At 55.4% G+C, this 15,451-nt stretch overlaps 3 protein-coding genes and 1 non-coding gene across 4 annotated transcripts; 1 reads left to right on the top strand and 3 right to left on the bottom strand.

Moving 5' to 3' along the window:
* Positions 1–1,456: 1,456 nt before the first annotated feature.
* On the bottom strand, positions 1,457–2,983 carry J3D65DRAFT_262315 (uncharacterized protein). Its single transcript, XM_066794890.1, has 2 exons — positions 1,829–2,983; positions 1,457–1,676 (listed from the first exon to the last, which is right to left on the bottom strand). The coding sequence occupies exons 1-2, from the start codon at positions 2,805–2,807 to the stop codon at positions 1,651–1,653; spliced, it is 1,005 nt and encodes a 334-aa protein (XP_066657914.1). The 5' UTR covers positions 2,808–2,983; the 3' UTR covers positions 1,457–1,650.
* A 3,261-nt stretch (positions 2,984–6,244) lies between these two features.
* Positions 6,245–6,352, bottom strand: J3D65DRAFT_t39. The gene has a single exon. It is a non-coding gene; the product is annotated as a tRNA-Ile (tRNA).
* Positions 6,353–7,825: 1,473 nt separating this feature from the next.
* Positions 7,826–11,019, bottom strand: J3D65DRAFT_692126 (polarized growth protein Boi2; the record flags this gene model as incomplete). The annotated part of the gene is made up of 3 exons (XM_066803932.1): positions 7,826–10,702; positions 10,757–10,900; positions 10,965–11,019. 3 exons carry the CDS (start codon positions 11,017–11,019, stop codon positions 7,956–7,958), a joined length of 2,946 nt encoding a protein of 981 aa, XP_066657915.1. The 3' UTR covers positions 7,826–7,955.
* Positions 11,020–11,420: 401 nt separating this feature from the next.
* J3D65DRAFT_617103 (uncharacterized protein) lies at positions 11,421–15,319 on the top strand. Its single transcript, XM_066799524.1, has one exon. The coding sequence runs from the start codon at positions 11,644–11,646 to the stop codon at positions 14,839–14,841; it is 3,198 nt and encodes a 1,065-aa protein (XP_066657916.1). The 5' UTR covers positions 11,421–11,643; the 3' UTR covers positions 14,842–15,319.
* Positions 15,320–15,451: the final 132 nt, after the last annotated feature.

Below are 15,451 nucleotides of genomic sequence, written 5' to 3' on the forward strand. Positions count from 1 at the left end.
CAATCTCGATGCAGCCGCATGAGGCTTGCTGCAGTCTGCGGGTCATCTCGATACTGTCCTGTCTGTCCTGTCTGTCCTGTCGCGGAACGGAGGTTGCCCCTATGCTTGCGGCGCGTCCGTAAGCGTCATCTTGTGCGTATGTATGTAGCTCGTGCATGCTGCAGTCCCGAGGCGAGCGGACGGACACGATGGCTGAGATGGTGTTGAGGTGCATTGCTCGCTTTCGTACTGCGAACCCTGGCTTTTGCGATTGCTCACATTGCCATCTCTCAACCCCCCCCCCCAGCGACCGAATGCTACACCTCGACTTTCTCAGCTGCCCGTGCCCATGTCGTCATGCAAATCATGGCTTATGTTACCAAGTTCCTTGTCCATGACCACCATCACCTCCATCACCACTCTTGTTTCCCACGAGTCGCCCTCCAAAGTGCCCCCCGCTGCCGGCCCCAGGGCTATATGCAGGGACAAGGACCAGGGCCTGACATCCCTACGCCCTTGCAGCCGCCGGTCAGCTCAGAGAAAGAAAGCCTCCTGGCCGACATGTCGCCAGCCACGCCACGGGAGAAGACAACCAGACGTGACACAAGTGAGCCCTATCTGCCCTGCCCTGCCCTGCCCTGCCCTGCCCTGCGGGCACAAATCTTCCATCCGACGAGCACAATCCCTTGTGCCGTCGTCATCATCATCGTTGTTGCCAACGTCATTGGATCTGCCCACGCCCTAGTTCGTCCACCTGCTGGGACCCTTGAATTCTTGTTTTCAGTCATTTTAGTTATCCCCTTGCATTCCTCTTTGCTACCGTTTTCTTCCACCAACGAGCGCTCCTAATTGCGCCCTTCCGCCCCGCTTCAGGCCATGCTCATGTATGGATATGTACCTCGGTACCTTGCTGGAACAGGATCCGTCGGCACGCGCTCGCCTGCCTGCTTGGCCTGCTTCCACGCCGCCCACCGTTTGCCTGTCTGCCGACCGACGTATCGGAGGATTTTCTCAGTCACATTTTTTTCTTGTTCTCGAATCATTTCCAGTCTCTTTTTCGCCCCCAAAGTCCATCGCGATCCAATGATTGTCGCATTTCCTGATAGAATGCGTCCGTCTACTAATCAGGCACCTCGCGGCACGCGCCGCCGACTTGAGTTGCCTCTTTCGGCCCCTTCTCACACCATCTTCGTGTATCAACTTCCTTACGTACATGTGCCTACCGGTCTGCGCCTCATCGTCGTCGTATCTCATCGGCATCGTCGTGGCAAAGAAGGTAGGTAAGTAGATACCTACTCTCTACGCACGAGCGCCGTGCTGAGCAGCGCCTACAGATGGCTGGCGAAACGAGACTGCGGACAACATCTTGGCCTATCCCTGGCAAAGCACCACCAATGGAGAAGACGTCGCTCGTCCGTTGGCGATGTGGCACCCTGGTCTCCCTTACGCAGCAAGCAGGCAACTCAGCCCGGCCAGAACCCATGTCCCTGCTCATGTATTTATCCTTGACCCTAACCTTGACCATGTCCCTGTCGGCTGCTGCACTGTCAACCCTAACCCTGGGGGATCCATCGCCGCTGCCGCCGCCGCCGCCGCCGCTGCAAATTCCCGGACCCGGAGCGGCCATCGACCCTGAGTCCATGAACCCTGACACCGAACCCTGAAGTCGCGTTACTGCGCTGCGCAGCCACTGTACCCTGTGCTGGGCTGGACTCGGCAAACTGGGCATGTCCGGTCTGGAACTTTTTCGCGGCTGGCTGGAGCCCTGGAATCCGTCTAGCGAGCGGAGCGACCGACCACGGGCGAGCCGAAGCGAGCAATGTTCGTGCAGCAAGCGAACATTCTGTACGCCTTGCTGGGCTGGATCCATTTCCGTTGTTGGCCGGCAGCCCGCTCGTGTGAGATAGGGAGACCCCAAAGGATCTGACGAGCCACCGACGGCAAGTCGACGGACACCATCGCGAACGGCCTCCGGCATCTACCAAGGAGCCGGCGCGGTTGAAGAGCTGACGTCTGCATGAGCGAACAACGATGAAGAGACAGACAGGGCTCCGCTGTGATGATCTCATGTCAGGCAGGCAAGCAGGCCGTCCGCTCGTCGGACCGTTAGCAAAACACTTTGCAACCGCACGTGGTGCCGTGGTGTTGGTGGCCTCGCGGTCTTCAGTGCCATGGACGCCACGGGATAGCGACATTGCACCAACATGATGCGGGCGCAGAAAAAAGAGCAAGGAAAACGAATCGACGGACCGGTCATTGCGCGTGGCTGGCTGGCCGATTTTTCCAGGGCAGCTAATCAACCAGCAAACCGCTGCTATACTGGCGGTTTTTGAGGACCCGGGACGCGGCCGCCAGCATATGTCAGTGGGTGTGCGGACCTGCCGACGCGATGCTGCAGCTCGACCGGTGAGCAGGCATGGGTCGGCAATGATGGGGTTTGCATTCTGCAGCCATCTCTCGGATATACCTCGAGTCTTCGGAGGTACATACGGCGGCGGCAGAGAAATGTGTAGGGCGCCTGTACGTTGACTACGTGCATTCGACAACGTCTTTGCGACTTGGCGCATGGAAGATGATGGTGGCAGAATGGGGATGAAGATGTACGTCAGGATTACTTTGCTCCTCTGGGCAAGTCCATCGGCAGAGAGGCGAGCAATGCCGTGTGGCTTTTGTCTGACCACATCACGATCATCACGGTAGCAGGATGGTGGAGTTTTCCGGTCAGTTGTTCCCTTCATCTTCTTGCCCTTCTCCTTTTGTTCGGTGTCCCCGGCACCACACCAACAACAAAGCCACGATATATCCGCCTGTGGACAGGAAGCCGCCATGCAAATGCGTCTTCGCTGCAAGTCCAGGAGGAGACGCGTCGATCGACTCTGCGAGTTCAGAACACTGATCTGCTGGACAGGCGTTGGCTACGCGCAGGGAAGCAAGCAGGGACTCAGTCCGCCACGGTCACTCCACAGCAGCACGACATGTAACTTCTGCTCGCTCCAACTTTGAGAGACGTCGCATCATCGTGCTTTGATCACCGCTGCACTGCAGACATGTAGAGGGAGAGTATGCAAGCCATGCTGCTACTGCGCTGCTACACACCGCGGATGTCGTGTCACGCCGTTTTCTCCTCTTCTTTTCCTTCATATTTCTTTTCTTCTCGATTCTGCAGAAGAGGCGTTTTTGATGCATCGATCGACGGCTTGCACACACTGCGTTTCTTCATGTACGGGAAATGGAGATCTCTCGCGGGCTGCCCGGGTAGGCGGGTACCTGCGTGTGGGTGCGAGAGAAGAACGTTTTAAGAAACCAGAAGTGCAAGATTTCCTTTTGAAGTCGTTTGCTTGGCCTGCAGAGAATGCGTGCCCAGATGAAAACGAAGTGGCTCTATGGACGATGAAGTTGAGCACGAGTACCGGCGCTACTTCTTGTTCGGTTGAAAAGGGGGGATTTCTAGGGGGAACAAACATCACCACAAGCATTCTTTACACGGTACCCACGACCCTCCAAGTCACTGTCAATCCCACTCTGCTCTCCCCATTCTTCTTCGCAGTCAAATCCAGTCCCTTGTCCACAAACACCCTTCATCCCCGCCACTTCCCGTCCCGTTTGCTTCCCTGCCCCCGGCACGAACCCCAACCTCTTTCACAAGTAATCAATATTGCAGCTGCACGCATCCACCAGCACCACTGCTCGGAAGTACATTCCAACCAACGAGAAGACGTGCCGCATGAGTGACTCGCCTCGAGTCGAATCCCGTTATCCCGCGTCGACCTTCCTCGCTGCCAAAACCGACTCTTCTCCACGGCGTTGGACTACCTACAACCGGCCAGATATCCCGCAGACTTAGACGACTGCTAGTCGTTGGTTCAGACGCTTCCGCCTTATTGTGCTCAGCTTGTCCCAGTCTTTCCATCTAGATCGACGTGCCAGTCTACTTCCCGTTCTTGTCACTGATCCAATACCACAACGACCCGCCGCCGGCGCCGCCGCCCCTCACGCCGGCCCGTCCCTCTGCCTCCCTCCCTGCCTCTCCGATGGCCGCAGTGCTTCCTTGTGCATACAGCGCCGTTAAACCTTCGCCTTTCTCCATCCATCCATACGGCACATGCATGTGTCAAGTGTAGGTTCATACTTCATTGATTGATTGATTGATTGACTGATTGACTGATTGATTCATCAGTGCACACTGTAAGTTCTCCCCATTTTCCTGCCGCTGATTGAAAGAAGAGATGCGGCGTTGGTTGGAGTGGCCATAAACCAACGTTTGGAAGTGAACGAGACATGGCGTCGATGTACTCGACGGACCGCAATCCGGCGGCTTGACTCACGCAGCAGTCAGACAAGTTCGCCAGGACGCATGTCAGACCCTCTGTCAAGATATCCCGCCTTCTCCGCGGGGACGACAAGGCGTTGGATCGATCAATGACAGATGGGCCGGCCGACCGACCGACTGACCAACAGTGTGATGGATTAATCATGGGTTTTGAGCCATCCAGACACACACTGCATGCAACTACCGCCCATGTGTCACGAACCGCCATCCTTGGACGACCCTGTCGTTCTCTGGGGTAACCCTTGCTCGTCGAGTAACCCTGTTCGGGCCCTTTTTCGCTCGCCCGTCTCCCGGGTCGTCGTCGTGAGATATGCGAGAGACTTGCTTTCGCATGTCTCAGTCCACTCTATCTCGTCGTCTCGTCTTGCCTCGCCTTGTCCCTGCGCGATGACTTTGATGTGGTAGCGGCGGTGTTGGCCCTCGCTGCGTCTCGCAATTCATTTTTGGATCTCTTCGCCGAGGGACCGACGCAGTCCGCCGTCGTCCCTCTCTCTCTATCCATGTCGCGCGCATGTGAACCTCCGTAGCAGACGAAGCATCCTCCCTCGTAGCCGCGCGACGCCCCTCCACTCGCGAACCGTTGTCGAAATCCAAGTCCGCCCGCGCGGGACAACGGGACGGGAAATGCAGCGCAACTCCATGTCTCCCTGTCTTCCTGCACTGTACACTACCCGTGACAGGCCTATCTCCGCGCTTTCATGCGCGCCGTTTGTGCGTTTGTAAGTTGGATGGATGGATGGATGGTTGATGCATACGTACGCACAAAGTGACAAGGAGAGTCTACGGCGGCTCGTCGTCGGGTTTTTGCTTTATCGACTCCCAGGATAGAGTCGGGAATCTCGGGCGGCTCACGAACAAGGAAGTGGAGCCGCTGCCTTTGTAGTTGTGGTGGGATGTTCGCATGAACGCAAGGGGGGGGGGGGGGGGGGGGGGAGAGCGACGGGCTGATGGGCCAGTCTGAACATGATTGGATTGATAGGAAGGGACAGTTCTAAGCACAATTTGACTGACCAGGATATCAAAATGTTTGAATGAAGTCTCAGAGTTGCGGCGAGACAGAATAACGGATTTAATTATGGTCACCTCCCTTTTTCTCAAGTGTCCGAGTTTGCGATGCTTGAACAAAAGAATGAAAAGACATCAGTCAACGTCTCGCAGCAGGCGTCCTACGTCATCGACTCAAACTGACTTTATAGTCTGCTCCATATCTTCCCCGTCTGAATTGTTGTGATTTATCTTTGACGAAAACTCCTGGCAGTCTCTGCTGATGGTCCCCTGAAGGGCCGGTAGTAGAATTCAGACTGCCAAAAGCAACTTGTTTACTCTGCTTTGTCCTTTACCCTTAGAACGAGTTTCTCATACAACAATGAGCAATACGTGGAAACACCGAACATTCAGTTTGATTGTTTAACATGTAGAGCGTAGCAGAAGTAGCTGGTCACTTTCGACCAAGGACATGTCGATTCTAAAACCGGGCAATTCGATTGCGTTGCAATTTCCGTGATGCTTATATATGGCGGCGCTACAGGTGAGAAACGGGGAGTGCAAGATACTGCTCGAATCCTCGACCTTCAACACTGCTGCCTTACGTTATGCTCGCCGGACTTCGACAAACGGTGTGTAGACATTCGCCCACGTACTAGAGCAGATGGCCATGCTGCACGTCGTCCATCGGCAAGGAATCAGTATCTCCTACCAGTCTCCCTTTCCCCGACTTCACTTACAACCAAACAGCAAAGGCAATGCTCTTCAATCCCCACACATAGCTCTACTCAAGACCGAGACGTCGTGAGAAAGCACGCTTCTGTCCCACATCTTGCTTCATCCCAAGCAAAACGTCATCTCCACCTCATTCCAGACTTCTCCCCTCTCACCATCACATCACGGTGAACAAAAGAGCAAAAATCAACGCCCTGCCACTCCCGCATACCGAGCTGGTCACTACGAGGGTCGAACTCGCGACCTTGGCGTTAACTGGTGAAGCTCCTGGGGACAGGAACTGCCGTATTAGCACCACGCTCTAACCAACTGAGCTAAGCGACCCGGTGTTGTCATGAGAAGACAGGACGTTGATGGAACCGAGATTGCTCAGTGGCTTTAAGACTTGAACAACCAAAAGAGAGGAGGTTGAGGCACGCTTGGGAGCCTGAGGGAGCGCAAATGTGGTGGTGGAGCAGAGATTTTGTGCTGTTTGCCTGTTTGGGACTAGCGTCAAAGCGTAGTGTGGCCGAGAGGCAGCCGGCCGGATGAAGCGGAGACAGCAACGATGGCGTTGGGCGAACGAGAGACGCGCCAAGCGACAACCTCAGAAGACGAATCGGGTGTGCGGTTTCGGCTCTGCTGAGACGGCAGCTGAATGCTCCAAGGACGAATTGGGTTGAGGACTGACGGGAAGTGTGAACAAGTTTGATGGACGGGAAATGGGGACGTGAATAGACTATGTAGTAACTTTTCAATTCAACCCACAGCGACGAGGAGTCGGTGCCTGGGAAAAAGGCAGCGCGGCCCTGCGACTGACCACCAACTTAGGGCTGAAAACGGAGTTCCTGTAAATCTCATCCAAGCAAATTTTGCAAAACGAAGAAGATGAACGCAATAGCCGGGGGAGGCAAAATTAAAATTCTTACTCAAAGTGCGAACAAGAACAAAGAACTTGCGTGGGAGCGTACAACTGATGGAATGTGCAAGATCGACAAGAAATCCGAGACTCTACTGCTTCATCTTCTTGACCCGCTGCGCGTCGAATGACGACGGCAGGGTATGGCGGGCTGACTAGACTAAATATATGTGTACTGTGCCGTATCAAAAGACGAGAAACCAAAGACCGCAGGCGGCAGGAATGAAAGGAGAGGAGGAAAGATGGAGCCGCTTTCGTAATCAAATACGGTCAGCATGGTGGTATAAGATGCAAGGGTTTCGCTGAAACAGAAAGTTGAACGAGTAACCTCAAGACGAGCTGGAGCAAGACAAATGGAGTTTCGATGACCAGACGAAAGGAGAGAAGATAATTTTGAACGCAGATGTGACGCAGAAGGAGAGACAGAGGCTCCGCGCGGTCAAAGATCAAACTAGAAAAGGAACAAAGAAACGCAACAACTGCAAAGTTGCGGAAGGAGAAGAGGCGAGGACCCGATCAAACAGCTCTGAAGCTCATCTCGACTACTCCACAAACGGAGTGCGTCGTCAGGCCTACAGACTGTAGATCGTGGGTATCTGGGTATCTGCTCGATAGGAGATTGTGAGGGAAGATGGCGCGACCTTGGTCCCAACCAGTAAATGCAAACGGGACTACAATGTCCTTCCAAAAATGACAAGAACGGAACAGAAGAGGAGAAGGGCAACCCCGGAGAGCAGGAGCTACCGGGGGCAAAACAGTCGGGGGACATGAACGACCCTCACTAGGCCCTGGTTGAAACAGACCTAGTGTAGGTACCCGCCGCAAGCGCCTGCCAACTAGCTGCTCATGCTAGTCTCGACTGTGACCCTGGCCACCATCGTCAACTTTTGCGGAAAAAGGAAAGCCGTGTTGCCGAAGCGTCATCCAAGGAAGGGGTGATTCTGTAAAAGTGCCGATTCGAAGCCCAGAAAGGTAGCAGTCCGCTCACAGTGCAAACGAGGCAGCCACAAACAATCGCACTGCATCAGACTACTCCTTATTCTCGGCAGATTCGCTCCCCGCACTCGCCGTCGCGAAACTGCTGCCCTGGGCCTGCGTAGTGTCGCTACCCCCAACACTGTTGTTCCTGTCCACACCCTCGGGATGGTCATTTTCACCATTCTTGCCCTCTAGTCCTGAAATGGCTAGACCCTTTTGCGGGTCTTCATCCACTTCGTCAATCCGCGACGGGTTGATGCCATTTTCTTCAGAACCTTCTTCTCCGGCCATCAACGCTGGCGGCCTCTGCTGCATGGCCCGCGCCTTGCTGAGGGAAATGGTCTTTTGTTGGTAAGTGCTGATGACCTCTTTGCTGTCGTCACGGTCGATGGTTGCCTTTACCAGCGCGGCCATCCAGTCGCGCCCTTGCTGTAAGCTGTCAACAGCAAAGTAGTGCACGGTCGGTTTTGTGAAGTTGACGGCCTTGGACAGGCCGCTGCGCGGCGGGACGAGCTTGAAAATGAACATGCCCGACGTGTCATCCTTGCCTTCTCCAGTTGATGCAGATGTCGGAATCGATGCATTCAGAGGCGAGCTGGGCGAGGACTTGGCCCCGGTCATTGCAGCGTGTAAACCAGTAATGCGCTCGTCATTTGCAGGTAGTACGCGGTGGCCTGAAATGTCAATGAGGCCCCTTTCGGCAATGTCATCTTCGGCGTAGTAGTAAGAGAGTCGACGTCCGCGCAAAACGAAAAGGCGAGTCTTCCAAGTCGTCATGAGATTGGAGGAGCGCTTCTTCATCCATCCGCTGTAGTCGCATCCTTTAATTTGTTCCGAAGGAGGCTTCTGTTCCAGGCCGCGCTGATAAGCGCTCGTCTCCTTTTTCGACTTGCGTCGGGGTGCTGCACCAGAAGTGGTAGATGGCATGGAAGCGCTGGTTCCCTGCCTCAAAACGTCGGGTGCAGGTTCCCCATCCAAACTCTTGGACCCATGCGAGGGCGTGCCGCTAGAGGTGGTGCGCACTGGAGAATTCAAAGGAGAATCCTTCACTGGCGAAGGCGGCGGTTTCCTAGCACCACTCAAAGTTCCTGCAAGCGCGTCTGAAATGGCTCTCAAGCCAGTTGCGCGTTGCTCCTTGGGATATCTCTGTATAGCCGGAGGAGGCGATGCCCTTCCCTGGGAGGATTGATCGCTGCCTTCCAACAAGTTGGGCGAAGAGGCAACCGCATCGATGCTCGGGGTTCCGTAGTCCAACTTAGTGACAATGTTGGCTCGTTCCTTGATTGGTTTGGGACCATGGCGCAACTCTGGACCACTTGCAGTGCGCGAGTTCTTTGCCCGATTCGACGGGAAAAAGCTTTTGCCAGAGAGCGCTGCTTCTGTGTAATCACGGATGGAATCGCTACTTCCAATGCGACTGTGGCGCCTAAATGTTGACAGACGCCTCCCGCCTTCATGAGAGAAGCTTGACTCTCTCGAGTGGCTTGAGCTGGGAGCCTTGCGCAAAACGTTCTTTTGCTTGCGATTATCAAGCTCGCCTCCTGAAAAGTAGCCCCGGTCCAGGTCAGGCGTAATCACTTTCAAAGCACTCTCCCGAGGACTGGACTCGGTTGTATCCGGTCTAGCGCCGCCATTGAGCTGGTCTCCCATCGACCATCCCTGATCAAATGAACCCTGCTTCTTGTGCGACTGCGGCGTAGGCACGGTAACTTTGACAGGGCCGGCAGTTTTCGGCGTCGAACCTCCGGCGGCAAAGTCGATGGAAGAGTGCCGCCGGCTGTGGTTGAGATCCCTCACGGATGCGGCCGACGGGCGGCGGGAGTGTTGTGCCTGTGATGAAGAGGGGGTCCCTGGCGCAGGCGCTGTGTCCGAAGCCTTTTTGGAGTGTTGCGACGAACTTTGCCTCGAGTGGCGCTGTTTGCTGGATGGCCTTGCCCCATTGGACTCCATCAGACTCGGGATCCTCGGTAGGACGGTCCCTATCGAAGTGCTGCGATGTCGAGTATCCGAAGGTCGTCGGCTTGACGAAGAGCCATCCGTAAAGGCCTGGGAATTCCGCGCCAACTCTGCAACTTCCTCTTGCAAGCTCCGAATCTTTTGCCAGATTTTGAGGCGTGGACCGATGGGACCCAGATCAAACTCCTTCATGAGCAGCGTTTGCTGGTCCATTCCCAGGAGCACCTCGCCCGAAATTTCTTGCTCCTTGAATACATTGCATTGCCGAGTGTCAACACCCTCGTCTTCCAGCCACTCGGCGACTCGTGCGGGCGTCCAGGCTCGGACTTCGAAGAGTGTGTATAGGCCTTGCTCCTCTTCGTCGGTCTCGTGTCCGTTGATGTAGGATAAGCGGTGGTCGACGTGGCTGCTGCTATACTCGCTGGAACTGTCGCCTCCAAATCGTAGAGATCGCTCGTGGCTCGTACCGCGGGGAGTGTTGATGTCTGTCAGATGCTCATCTATTACATTTAGAGTCTCATTCATGACTGGGCTCCTCTGGTCTCCTGGAATCAAACCTCTGTGGCCTGCGCTCGGAAGGGATGCTTGGGTATTGGCTCCGGCGGTTGCCTGACCAATGGCACTTATTGTAGGTGGGTTGGACTGACCAGTGGAATCATTGGGGCCTGTATCCAGGGAATCGGCGAGGGACGACGACGTCTGTTGTCGCTCCAAGCCGGCATTGGTGGCCTCGTCCGCGGGTGGGGGTGGAAGGTCCTTGGAGGAATCAGCCGCAGGGTGGGCATTGGGTTTGGAGCGAAAGACTGGAGAGAAGCCGGTGCGCGGAGCCAATTGCGTGTAGACTGAGTCGCAAAGTCAGGGCGGCACAAGCTTGGTGTCACAGGCGCGGAGCTCACCTTCGGGGAAGAGACCAGTAAGGCCGTTTTGCTGATGCCTGCCGAGGAACCAGCCGTCGCCAAAGTCGTCGTCGCGCTCGATGAGCTGTATGCGGTCGCCGCGCTTCATGGTCAGCTCATCGGGGCTGCGCGCGGTAAAGTCATCTATGACGGGCGGGCGACGTCAGCAGGCGGCGGGACAACTGAAGCAAGCAGACGGACGACTTACGGATGACGAGCAGCGTGTCTCCAGGGCGAGCCTGGTCCGTCTGGGGCCGCGACATTGCCGGGTATGCGGAGCGAGCGATGGGAGGACGTTGGGTTGGGGGAGGCGTGGGAGGCGGAGGAGAGGCGCGTCCCGTCGGAGAGGGAGAGATGAGCTGGGGACGATCACAAGGGTCGGGGTCGGGGTTGGGCGAGGGCGGCAGCGGGCATGGCTTCGCGGCGAGGGGGAGTAGTCGCGGTCGCGGGCGAGATGGAGGAGAGGAGAGAAGAGGAGGCAGAAGATGTGGTGGTTCGAGGAGGCGGTGGTTGTGGTTGTCGTGGTAAGGTCAGGTAGTGCTCGGCTGGTCACGACTGTTTGGGTTGGTTGGCTGGTGGGTGGGCGGCACGACGGGCCACTCAGCCAATTAACCTCCTCAACCTCAATCTACTGCATGCCGTCATCCATCTCTCTCCACACACGCACCGCGTCCCCCACTCAAGCCGCTCCACGCATCGCGACAATTTTCCACTCGCTCCGTCACCGCCGTTTTCGTCCCGTACCGCCTGTGCCACCCTCAAACGGCTCTCTACATGCGCCTTCCCTCTTGTACACGTCCGGCTCTGAGCGCCCTGTACTTGTACCTGTACATCCCGACGCGTCCGCGGCCCCGACACCATGAGAGAATGGCGAAAACATCTCCACCATGAACCGCAACCCGTACGTCGCCCAACCCAATGCCACGGCCACCGCCTGGCTGGGCGGTCGTAACTACGACTGGCTCTCCAACACGTCTCCCCCAACCACCACCTCCGTCGCCGTTCGAGTGCCCAAACGACGACGAACAAATCCACAGCCCGCTTCGCCTACTTCTTCGCACTTGGCCCGTCGACCATCCGACTCCGTTGCCAACAATCAACCCAGATCTCCAGACCCTGTCCATCCGGAGCGTCCTCCGTCTGCCAAACGAGCCAATACTGCGCCTGATCCGCCTCGCGCCGCCGCCGACTCCCCACAAGAGTCTCGACAGCAGGACGAATTGCACACGGCACAAGACTTGCACCAAGTGAAGCAAGAATCATCCGCAACCTGCCCAGCATCAACAGTCGCGCTCGCAGATGCCACGGGTCGTCTTCCCACTCCGCGGAACAGCACGGCACCGCTTGCAGCTGAAGGCCCAAGTCCACCTCCGTCTCGACCACCAGAAGACACCACTCCAAAAGTACCAACACCTACTTCATCCTTGCCTTCCCCGCAAGCCCCGGCCGGGTTCAGCCCCAAGCACGCCTGCTTTGATCGTCAAGCCTGCCTCGAGAATGCTCACCGAACCTTCAATTCCACGACTTTGACCACGGCTACGCAGATGCGATGCTGCAGTCTCCAGCAGGCTATGAAGAACAACGACCACGAATACATGTTACTACACCAATTCATGAGCATGGCTGAAGCGGGGCAGATGCCAAACAACGCCCCGATGATCAAGGAGTCCATGTCGCATTTGGCCTCCATCACCACAGTAGCGTTCGGGGAACCAGCGGTACAGTCATCGCTCAAGGACTGGTTCTGTGATCTTCCTCTCCCGCTCAAGACACTTCACGAAAGAGACAGGGCCCACTATGCGTACCATTATACGACGTTGCAACGCCATTGCCTAAAGCTTGCTCATGGGTGGAAGACGTTCAAGGACAGCAGATTTCCATTTACCGTGCCCGACTTTCAATCGGTTCTCGGTCTGCATTCTCCACAATGGCAAAGACTCGCCAACATGGCCAAAGTTCGGCTCCTCATACAATCACTTGGTATTCGGATAGAAGTTGCCAAAGAGCACCAATTCGAAAGCAGGCTCATGGCACTATTCCAGGCACATCAGGCTCGTGTGCACGAGTCAAATGGCGATGCTGCGGAGTTGACGAAGTTTCGACACGAAGCAGCCGAGGTGATTGAGAAGATGAAGAGCATACCAGGCCCCAACCAACCTCCTAGGATCAACTTGGATTTCCACCAGCCCGAACAAATCCCTCGGCAAGTCGATACTGAGCAGGTCGTCAGGCAACAGCAAGAGCACGTCGTTCGGCAACAGCAATTTGCAGCCCATCAGCACCGGCAGCAATCCGAGCAGATTGCCAGGCACAGACAATGGTTGCAGGAGCAGACAGGACAAAGCCAAGTCACAGCCTCTCAGCAGCATTCAGAACGCTTAAGGCACCCCATTACCCACAGTTCGGCGAATGCGCAGAATACGATGGGACACAACATGGTGGCAGATGCTCACAATCTTTACTTCAATCAAAACCACGCCATGGGACAACCCATGTCTACTCCGCAGGATCCCCGACACCAGCCACACCAGTTCTATCAGAGTCCAGTACAAAGCCCCATTCAGTACAATCCGACAATCCAGCGACATCAGCCGACTCCTTCACAGCCAGTATACCACCATCATCCAAGTCCCGTGCAAACCAGCAGGGTACACTCACCAGCGCAATTCAACCGGACAATCCCACAACAAGGCATGCAAGAGCAGATGGGGCAATACATGACACAAGATTTCAATTTCCAAAGACGTGCGTCTGGCAACGGGATACCTCACGGAATGGTCCCTCAAGCTCAACAGCAAGCTCAACAGCAAGCTCAACAGCAAGTTCTACAGCAGGCTTCACAGCAAGCCCCACAGCAGTTTCCACAGCAACTTCCGTCTAGCCGTCGTGAAAAGCTCTTCCAGTCTGTCGTAGACTTCGCAATCCCACCTCAAAGGCTTGGAGGCGCGCTTGGCTACGATTATGAATTTGAAATATCGCCAGAAGATGTCGCCAATATACCGCGCAAGGTCGGAAATGTCGATGAGCAGACGGTAGTGTATCGACTTAGGTGCATCCAGGTTCCCAGCTCTGGTGATCTACAAAAAGAGTGGATGTCGATTCCCACAACGTGGCCCACGTGCACTCTACTCACTATCAATGGCTCTCACCTCCGGCCGCAAAGGAAGCAGGACAAGTGGGGTGCTGTGCTTCTGTGTCCATTCATCAAATCTTCAACCAACAAGTTCTCCATCGAAACCATTCGCGGGCCCGAGGAACCAGCTTCATCCACCTTTGCTGTTGCTGTCGAAAAGATCAAATTCCAAACCAGACAGACAATTTCCTCTCTGGTAACATCCCCTGAACGCGTTGTCTCCGCGGGTTCAGTCCTCTCGTCCATTCGCTCCGCCATTGACCCTAAGGCCACTGATGACAAAGACTCTGGCGACGAGCTTGCCGTTACCATGTCAAGGATCACCATCAATCTCGTTGATCCGCAATCAGCTTCTCGCATCTGTGAGGTACCAGTGCGCAGTATCGCGTGCCATCACCGAGACTGCTTCGATTTGGCCACATTCCTTGCGTCGCGGCCTGGCATTGTAACGGGTGTTGACGAATGGCGGTGTCCCATCTGCCGTGCTGATGCACGGCCGGCAAATCTCATTGTCGACGGATTCTTAACGGACGTGAGGAGACAGCTGGAGTTACGGGGCGAGCTCGACACAGCAAAGGCCATCATCGTGGAGGCTGATGGGAGTTGGTCTGTGAGGGAAGAAACACGTGGGCAGTCAGAGAAAAGGGCGAGAAGTGCGACAGCTGGTAATGCCACCCCAAACGAGTCTTCTGCACCCGCAGCTACGTCGGCATCTGCTTCCGGAGGCCTTTTCAGCTTTTCTACGAACGAGACCGGCCTAGGAGCTCCTGCCTGGTTCATGACAGAAGGACTGGACGAAGCAGAGGTTGCCGAAGCTGTCAAGACTATCAACAGTCTCGGGCTGGTCACGCGGTCCAATGCGACGTCCTCAGCGGCAACCGCCACAGCGAGTTCCGTTCGGGGAACCGTGAACGAACCCATCATCATCGATTTGTCTGATGACGACGATTAAATGTACCACTGTCTCCCTTGTTGAATACCGAACAGTTCGCGATTCATTCGAACCGGAGTATTCAAGCGGGTTTCGTTCAAGTTAACATGTTCCGTTTTTCCCACGGAAATTGTCATTGCTTTTCTTTGCTGCTTTTACTGTATGGTGTTGCACGGGGTATGGTGCTTTGGCTAGGCGGGGGATCAAAAGACATGATGGTCATGACGGTAATGCAATTGACGAAGGCGCGGATTGACGGATTAGGCCTGTGTATGGGGCCTCTTTGCTTCTTTTGTATCTCTCAAGCGTGTTTTATCTAGTTACTACTGCAACTGCTGCTTGGGTATGGATGGGAATCAATTTTATGTGTGTCGATTCTTGCTGATGTACTATCGGCAGAGTGTGTGTAGATGCCTGACTGTTTGGATTACCAGCGGCTTCTGTATCTTGTTTTGTGGGCGATCTCGAAGATACCTCGACGAGCCTTCTTTAAAATGCATGCATCCCTTCTCCTGTGTTGCAAGGTGATATGATTCTTGTGAAGCTAGAGGCGCCGGGAAGATATGGGTGTGCGACTGGCAGAACGGCGCCGTTGCGGACATCCAGCGTTGCGAGAAATGATTCTCTCTGG

Source organism: Phyllosticta citribraziliensis (genome assembly GCF_038025025.1).
Source record: "Phyllosticta citribraziliensis strain CPC 17464 chromosome Unknown J3D65scaffold_3, whole genome shotgun sequence".
Classification (NCBI taxonomy): Eukaryota; Fungi; Ascomycota; class Dothideomycetes; order Botryosphaeriales; family Phyllostictaceae; genus Phyllosticta; species Phyllosticta citribraziliensis.